Source organism: Hyperoodon ampullatus (assembly GCF_949752795.1).
Source record: "Hyperoodon ampullatus genome assembly, chromosome: 7".
Classification (NCBI taxonomy): domain Eukaryota; kingdom Metazoa; phylum Chordata; class Mammalia; order Artiodactyla; family Ziphiidae; genus Hyperoodon; species Hyperoodon ampullatus.
This window is the reverse complement of record NC_136920.1, coordinates 47,820,661-47,829,548: the sequence shown is the minus strand read 5'-3', so window position 1 is coordinate 47,829,548 and position 8,888 is coordinate 47,820,661. Positions and strand designations below refer to the sequence as shown.

At 36.1% G+C, this 8,888-nt stretch overlaps 1 protein-coding gene across 1 annotated transcript; it reads left to right on the top strand.

The window, feature by feature from the left end:
• Positions 1-236: 236 nt before the first annotated feature.
• TMEM126A (transmembrane protein 126A) lies at positions 237-8,218 on the top strand. Its single transcript, XM_079709083.1, has 5 exons — positions 237-373; positions 2,328-2,423; positions 5,787-5,980; positions 7,135-7,249; positions 7,886-8,218. The coding sequence occupies exons 2-5, from the start codon at positions 2,335-2,337 to the stop codon at positions 8,076-8,078; spliced, it is 591 nt and encodes a 196-aa protein (XP_079565209.1). The 5' UTR covers positions 237-373; positions 2,328-2,334; the 3' UTR covers positions 8,079-8,218.
• The last annotated feature ends 670 nt before the right edge of the window (positions 8,219-8,888 follow it).

Here is an 8,888-nt window from a genome sequence, read left to right as displayed (position 1 = left end):
TGGGGCAGGTTTAAGATCACTCAGTTTTCATCCGGAAATTTCACAATTTCTGCAGTCTCTATCCTGAGGCGTGGGTAAGTTGTAACCAGTATCCTCCGCGGTCTCCAAACCTCATTGCTGCGCGACACAGCACCTCCCACTGCTAGAAGGCCCTTGAGCTCAACCTCGGTCCTGGAAGCCCAATCAGCGGCCCGGCAGCGACCCAGTGCCCGCCTCGGGCCGTGTCACGTGTCAGCCAAAATGGCTGCGCCCGGGCGACTTGAGCGCAGCTTGGAGTGAGCACTCGCGTGGCTGATGGAGGTCGGAGGAGGCAGTGACTGCTGGGAGGAGAGCGTAAGATAGCAGCATTCCGGGTAAAGGGGTGCAGTAAAAGGCGAGTATCAAGAGAAGCACAGCGTGGTAATGAGATCCCGGGACTGAGTCGCAAGGGGAGGAGGGGAGTCGGTTCTACCGCGCCGACCGTCCCTACACTTTCCACCCTAGAAAAAAAGATCTTATATTTAAATTAAGCCTACAGGGGGCAAAAAACAAAAGCCTGTACTTGAATTTAATCCCGCGTTTACTGCCAATTTACAGGGTGACCTTGGCCTAATTTAATCTTCAGAGGCCCCACTTTCCTCATTTGTCTATCTCGGGAGCTATCTTGAGTGATGTGAGATAGCTAATGCAAAAGGCTTTTGAAATGTTTGTAATATTTAAACGTGGCATTGTCTTTGATAGGGATTTATTATTAATAACCGAGATACAATGGCCTACTGCGGGCTGCCAGATCAGAACTTTTACCGAATTAAGGGTGACTTTTAATAGCGACACTTTACTTTAGAAATGGCTAGTTCACAAAACCAGGAACCTCACCAATATGCAGAGCATAGAACAGAAAACTAGTGATAGCATTAGGCTGGACTTTCTGATGTAACAGTATTTCAGACATATACACTATACATTTTATATATACTGAATTTGATTACTGTTTTTATCTCTCTCCACCACACCCCCAACCCCACAACGTAAAATTATTCTAAGTTCCTGTAGGGCAGAGATCGTAACGTTATTGTAACCAAGGCCCTCAAAAAGTTTGAGTCCGGGGAAACCCAGACGTAAATTTCTAAGCCTGCATTGTACTACTTATGTTAATTTTAAGTTTAGGGATATGAAATTCAGTGTACTGAACATTTTCCAAGCCATCTAATGGCTATCCAGTAAATATTTGTTAAATTAGTGTTATAAATTAATCTTGTAGCAAATGAATAGTGAACCAAAAAAATTAAATTTCAGAGTCATGTCTGTTCTTTCTGAACTTTTTGATTTTCTTAACTCTGCTACCCTGAAATCTTAATGAGCTGTATCTTCAGGCTAAAATTCATCATTCACTCATTCCCTTAATCTTTTATTCACCTCAACTAGCGCAGAGATCAACAAACGACCTGCCTGTGGGCCAGACGAAGCCTATCGCTTGTTTCTTTACAGACAGCCAAAATGATTTTTATATTTTTTAAGTTTTTTTCTTTTTAAGTATTCGACAAAAGACCATTATGTGACCCGCAAAGCCTAAGATATTTACCATCTGGCCCTTTAGAGAAGTTTGGTGACCTCTGCTCTAGGTATACCTAGATGTGAAATTGCTGGGTGTATGTGTCTTCTACTTGTTAAGTACCAAATTCTTTTCCAAAGTGGTTGTACCTATGCTTCCACCAGCAGCACATGAGTTTCAGTTACCCCACATTCTTGCCAGTAATTGAAATTTAATTTCTATTTTCCTGATTATAGTGGTTAAGCATATTTTCATATTTATTGTCTGTTTGACTTTCCTCTCTGTGAAGTGCCTGTTCAAACCTTTTGTCAGTTTTTCTATTGGGTTGGTTGCCTTTTTCTTATTGATTTGTACTATTCAGTACTTTACATATTCTGGGTACCAACTACTCCTTTGTCAGTTATATTGCAAACATTTTCTCCCCAACTGGCTTATCTTTATGGTATCTGTAAATGAACACAAGTTCATTTTAATTGGTTAATATTAGTTTAATATTAGCTTTATGTGTTTTATGGTTAGTGCTGTTCGCAAATTTACAATATTTTTAAGGGTTACAAAGATATTCTATATTTCCTATAAGCTTTATGTGTTGTCTTCCATGTTCTGGTTTCTATTTCATAGAATTGTGGGGGGTTTTTGGGGGGGTGTCTAATGCATTAATTTTTCAGATTATGAAATAAAGCTATGGCTACTTCTTTTAAAATTAAATATTTATGGTCTTCCAAAGGCTTTTTATAAGCTCTTTTGCTGTTTTTCTATAGATACACATTATTGAAAAATGACATTTTAATTTAAGGCTCAAGATGGAAAATCATAAACCAGATGATACTGTCAAGAAGAACTTAATTGAAATCATAACCAGAAAAATTAACCAACTTCCAGAAGCAGAAAGGTAAGATCCCTTCTTAATTAAAAAATTCTTTTATCAGGTGGATTTTCATCAATTCATCTCAAATTTCTTTGGTTTGAATATAAACAAACATAGAATGTCAGAAGGAAATTGAGTTTTTTTTCTTACATTGATGAGAAAACCAAGGCTCAGAGAGATTAGCCATTTTTCTTTAAGTCAAGGCTAAAATTCATTTCTTTGGACATCTGATAGTGCTCCCAGTTTTTCATTTGGCTTAGAGTATAGGCAGATGTATATATTTATGGACTAATTTAAATAACAAACCTTTAAAATAGCTTTTAAACTGTCTTCTTTCTCAATTCATTTCTATCACTACACTTACCAGTCTAAGAGAGTGCCATGTAACACACACAGCTAGACAAGGAATGTCAGAGAAATGGGATCATGGCTAAAAGATCTTTAAGATATTATTAAATTTATATAGGAAACATACTGATCTTTGAAGACAACGCTGAGTGAACTCCAGTACTCTCCCACAAAATGTTCTTCAGGCAGGCTTTCTAACATTCCATTTAAACTGAAAATATGAGACCAAAAAGGATGAAGAAGAGTCAGCCTGGGGAGGAGGAAGGAATGGCATATGCCTAGGCCGCAGGACAGCAACGAGTTTGTCATATTTGAGGAACCAGTGTTACTAAAGTACAAGGGAAGTGGGCATAAGGTTGAAGGAACAGGAGTTTTAAGCAGGGAATGATCCAGCTAACATTTCCAAAGAACATTACAGTTGCTTTTTGGAAAGTAGATTTAAGGTAGGCGAGAAAAGGAAGAAGAGCAGTAGGAAAACTGGCATAGTAATCCTGGTGAGTGGTGGTGGCAGTTGAAGTGAAAAAAGGATGGATTTGAAATACATTTTGGAAGTATAATCTTACTATCTTGTACAAATTCCAATCTTGCTGATACCAGCTCAACACGGGAGAACCCATAAACCAAGGGCAGTAATAAGATGTATATCCAACCTCCCTCTCCCCCCACCACAAACACACACTGTACATCGTTTTTGTTATTGTTTTCCAGAGGTAAACAGAAACTTTTTAAGCAAATAAAAGACATGTGCCCATGTTTCCAGGCCAGTAAGGTAGGGAAAGCCAGGAAGAATAGAGATGTGACAGCCTTGAAGAGAAGCAAGCAGGCTGTGTTACTGGGACTTTCACCAAATTAGAAATAATAATCAATGGGGAAGTAATCTGGAACTGCAAAGTAAGCTTTAATTTGGAATAAACTGCTTTCGAACAGTGGCACCTAAACAGGGCAGATGACAGCATCTCATCTTTGCTTTGTTCGCTATTTTCCTCTGCTTCTATTTTATCTATCCTGGTTCTCCTAAGTTTGAATCCTCATTTCTTGCATTACCAATTTAGATATGTTTAATAGTTATTTGAAAAGTTCTTAAGTGTATGAAACTTTAGTATCAAACATTTCACTTTCTAATCTACAGAATTTCATGTGCCATCTACTTCACTGCCACTTGTTATTTCTGGTCTTATATTTCATGTGTTAGTTCATGTATCTAGTTATTTTATGGGTATTATCTTGCCAAAAAATCTTGAGTTCACGTTTCTAATTGTATAGGCACTTTTTGGGAACACTGACTGGCAATGGGGCTGCTAGATAATAACAATTTTGTATTGAATTATTAACAATGTGACTTTAAGCCACAGGAAATTAAAATCTGGTTGGGAGACTGCAAACATTGCTATTCAGATTCCAGTTACACTCCTTGTTATATTTAGGTACTTATTTATGTAATTTTTAATAATATTTAACATTAATATATCAACATATTACAATGTATATAATAATTATAATTAATATATAATATATATGGGCAAATTATTTACCTGAGCATTTGTTCCTATGACTAAAAATGAAGATAATACATATTTCACAGTATTGTTATGAAGATAAAATAAAAATATTTTAGAGGAAGTGCTCAAGTTTCCCATTCCCTCAGCTCCCACAAGAATACACAGGCCTTTTCACATGCATGTGTTTCGTTGTTTGGTAGCTCTCTAGGCCCTCATCACAATTTAAATATTGTCTTATGTACCCTAAGTTTCTAAACTGCCTCCCTTGTACTTGGCTAACATTACCATTTCAATACACTTTTGTTATATTGGGTTGAGCAAAATGTTCGTTCGGGTTTTTCATGGAAAAATCTGAACGAACTTTTTGGCCAATCCAATATATCAAGTTTATGTATCTTTCATTCTCCAATAATAAACTATGAAAACACTGAAGATAATTTTTTGTGCCTTCATCACCAAGTCTGCGGCATGCAATAAGTACTCAATGACTGAATGACAAGTACCATTGTGATTGCAAAGTGACAGGTAAGAAAAGTAGTACCTTACACAATGTAGAAAGCTCAATTAGGAATTCCTAGAAAACCTGTCTTAAGTTGAGTGTTAACCATAGAAGTTAGAGGGGATAGTGTGTGTGGCTAGTTTGGCTAATTAAGAGAGTAATGAGAAAATTAAGAGGTTGACCCCTGTGTTATAGGAAGCCAAGCAGATGGTAAAGAAGTGATAGGCTGAAGCTTTGAATTGGATACTTTCAATATTCAGCAGTTTTAGTTTTTTTCCCCAAAACTAAAGAATGCATAGAACGTGCATTTTAAATTTCATACATGCCTTCCTTAAAAACCAGTTCTACCACTTACTATCCCAAAACATCAATTTATTCTTATTTCAATGAGTTCTTATAAAGTACCTAGCATAGAGTATCCCTTAAATGTTAGTACTGCTCCACCCCCTAATCCTGACTCTAATGCTTCAAGGAAGAGTAAAAGGAAACATCAATTTCACCTTATTGAATGCTTTCTATGTGCCAGGTGCTGTTGAAACCAAGATATTTTTATCTTTGTATCCACTGTCTTCAAGTTGTTTACAGACTAGTTGGGAAGCCTGACAGTTAAATCTGTGATAAGCTAGTACCACCTTATAATGTGTTTTGCTACAGAAGTTAAGTATTGGGTATTGTGGGAGCCTAGAGAGGCATCCAAGTCAGACTCTTCAGAAGCTCTTCCCTGCTGTATACTTGGCGGGGGTGGGGGGGGTGGAATTTCCATACCAATATTCTTTGCAAAATTCCACAATACATTTAGCAAAACTAAATGTATCACTGTATCCTTAAAGTGTTGACCATATTCAAAGCCTTTTAGAATAAAAATCTATATGTAAAACATAATGATTTTTAAAGGTTTTTGTTTTATGGAGCTATAAGATATAAATGTTGGATCCTGTTAATCCTAAAGTCCTGATAAATTCTGTAACATATGCCAGAATTGTTGGAGAGCTTACACACGCAATACAGCCAAAAAGTTACTGTTTTTTCTCACCGACTCAGGAATCTGCTTGAAAATGGATCAACATATATTGGACTTAATGCTGCCCTCTGTGGCCTAATAGCAAATAGTCTCTTTCGACGCATCCTACATGTGACACAGGCTCGTGTAGCTGCTGGCTTACCGATGGCAGTGATCCCATTTTTGACGGCACACGTATCTTACAAAGGTTTTGTAAGTTTACCTTTGAATACAGGTAAATTCTATTTCACTGTCAGCAGCAAGTTTGCTTCGGTATATGTACATTATTTGCACCTTCCATTAATCCTTAAATCATCATAGCAATTGGCTATATGCTGTAATACAGTCACTGCTTGGATAAGACTGAACCTTGCTAGCCTATGTAAAGCAGCAATTAATTCAGATTAGCATGGTCTACCAAACAATATATACACAGTAATTCTAAATATTTTCCTTTATCTAACTTATCTCTCCCACAGTGTTTAGTAAAAAATATTTGGAAACTTTATTTTTTTTTAAATGCTGACTGCCTTAATTTTTAAAAAATTATAGAATTTTCTTAAGGGGAAAAAATTTTTTATGGGAACAAGACTCTTTATCTTGTTCCCATAAAAATCACCAAATCTCTAAAAGCACTAAATGTGTATATGTGCAATAGTTATCAAATACATGGAGACTTGATTTCCTTTGGACAGTTCACCATATTTGCTGAGTACTCCAAGTATAGCTAAATCATGAAAGAATTTCTGATTAATAATTTTAAAAAAAATTATTACCACAGGTGGTAGTAGGGAGGCAGTCCATTTAAATTCTCTTAAGTGCTACTTCAGATTTGTTTAAATTAGATGAGTATTTGCTTGAATCCCCAAGATCAGTGTGGAAAGACTTTTTACGTGCAGGGAAACTTACTGCACAATAAACTGAACAGAATGAGTGAAAACGTAGGTTAGCTTAGCTTTCTATTTTTAATACCTTGTACTAATCTGGAAATGAATAAACAATTTTATAAAAATAAAATCACACTGTATAATGTAAAAATGTAAGATAAATCAAATTGTTAAATTTCCCATGGGTTTAAAAAGTTTCTTAAAGACAAAAATATTAGCTCAGGTTTGCGAATACATGCGCAAAAAGCTAGCAGCAGTGCAAACTGAGTATTATATTCAAGTTCAAAACAAATTAGGGTATTTTTCCTAAGATGGTTTTATCAGTTATTCCTGGCTGTTTTAGATTATCCATATGTGTAATTATACCTTTTAACATGCCTTGTAGAAATGCATTTGCTGTATTACTGCCTGAAAATTTAGTATCTGTGATACATATAAGGGGACCTTGCATTCTTTAAATGTTTGCTTCACTATCCATTTGCTGAACTAGTTTATTTCCTAGGTGATTTACATTGTGAAACCTGTACCATAACACGTGGTGGATTGGTGGGTCTTGTTTTTGGTGGCCTGTACCCTGTTTTCTTGGCTATCCCTGTGAATGGTGGCCTAGCAGCCAGGTAGGACTGCTTTCCATAATTATTGAAAAACTTTAATATATATAAATGATTGCCTAGAAAATGCAGACTTTAAAACAGCAAGTACATTTTCTATTTTTAAGGCAATGTTACCTGTTTGACTTGAAAGAGTTAACAAGACTTGTTTTTTCTGGGTAATCAAAGAATACTTCTCAAGAATTTGAAAACACTTCCAGAAATTTATCACACTACCTCTTGGGTGTGTAGTTCAGGTTCTTAACTTTATATATTGAATACTAGCTACAAAGCTGTAAAAAGTACTGTGACTAGCATGAAAGGTACATTATATGCATAATGTTCTTAGGGTTTGAGTACTTCCTCTAAAAAAAATTCCATCAGAAAATGTCTTGCTATAAGCCAAAATAATTCAGTTATTCTCTGATGAACTCTTGTACCAAGCAATCTATACTATATGAGCTTCCAGAGGTGAAACGGAGAAAAGGACAAAAGAAAACAAAAGGGCAGTTTTTATGACTAAAAGACATTGAAGAGAATAGCATTACCTCAGTCTTTACCTAAGCTAGTTTTAAGACTTCTGGAATTAATATGTACTGTACACAGATTTGCCACTTGATACAACTGTCTCTTCTAGTGAACTGTCTCAATGTTTTCTTACAGGTATAACTCAGCCCTGCTACCCGAGAAAGGAAACATCTTAAATTACTGGATTAGGATTTCTAAGCCTGTCTTTAGCAAGATGTTATTTCCCATTTTGCTCCAGACTGGGTTTGCAGCATACCTTGGGTCTAGACAATATAAACTACTTATAAAGGCTCTTCAGTTACCTGAACCTGACCTAGAAATTCAGTGATGGTTAAGCAAATCTGTACACAAAAATAAAACTGTAAAAATAACCTACATCTAAGTATGAATAAATAAGACTTGTAATTTATCACATGAGGTACAATTCTGGGATCTACAACAAAAGGCTGAATAAATTGTTCAACACTACCCACTTAGACAAGAGCCTACTTCTCCAGTGTTCCCAATACCGTCTCTCCCACATTGCTTGCTCTACTCCTTTACATTAGGCAGTTTGGTCTGTAATACAGGGAAAAAACCACACAGCAGTTTTCACTGAAAACCTCATAAAGAATCCAAACAGGAATGAAAATGGCAGGGGCCAGGGTGGGGAGTATCAATACACTACAGAAATGTTACACTTCATTTTCTCAATTCACTGTTTCCATAGGTATTATTCTTTCATAGAATCTTAGAACATATTTAAAAACATTCCTTACAGAGGGATCAATTCCCAGTATTCTTCACAGATGATTATTCAGGCTCAGCTTGAGCTGTCCTAATGATAGTTACCTACTTCAAAAGTCATCTTATTTATATCATTGGAAAGCTATACTCTTATAAGATTAAGGCAAATTCTATCTTTGAAGCTTTCATCTAGTGTGGTATAATTCTTTAGAAGCACAAAGACCTGAGCCATTTTTTTTGGCTGTATGATGCTAAGCAAGTTAACTGATCTCTCTGGCCCTGAGTTTCCTCATCAGTAACCTCACTCAAGATTGGTATCATATATGTAAGTTGACCTAACGTAGCACCTGTCATCAGGCACTCAAATTTGAGGTAGCCATATTCTTCCTATTGTTTCGGTTTTGTTTTTTGA

Bases quoted from the DNA above. Each gene is read 5' to 3' on its own strand.
- TMEM126A (XM_079709083.1), top strand. From the start codon at position 2,335: ATGGAAAATCATAAACCAGATGATACTGTCAAGAAGAACTTAATTGAA. The intron at 2,424-5,786 runs GTAAGATCCCTT...TCACCGACTCAG, and splicing joins CAACTTCCAGAAGCAGAAAG to GAATCTGCTTGAAAATGGAT. The intron at 5,981-7,134 runs GTAAATTCTATT...TTTATTTCCTAG, and splicing joins AAGTTTACCTTTGAATACAG to GTGATTTACATTGTGAAACC.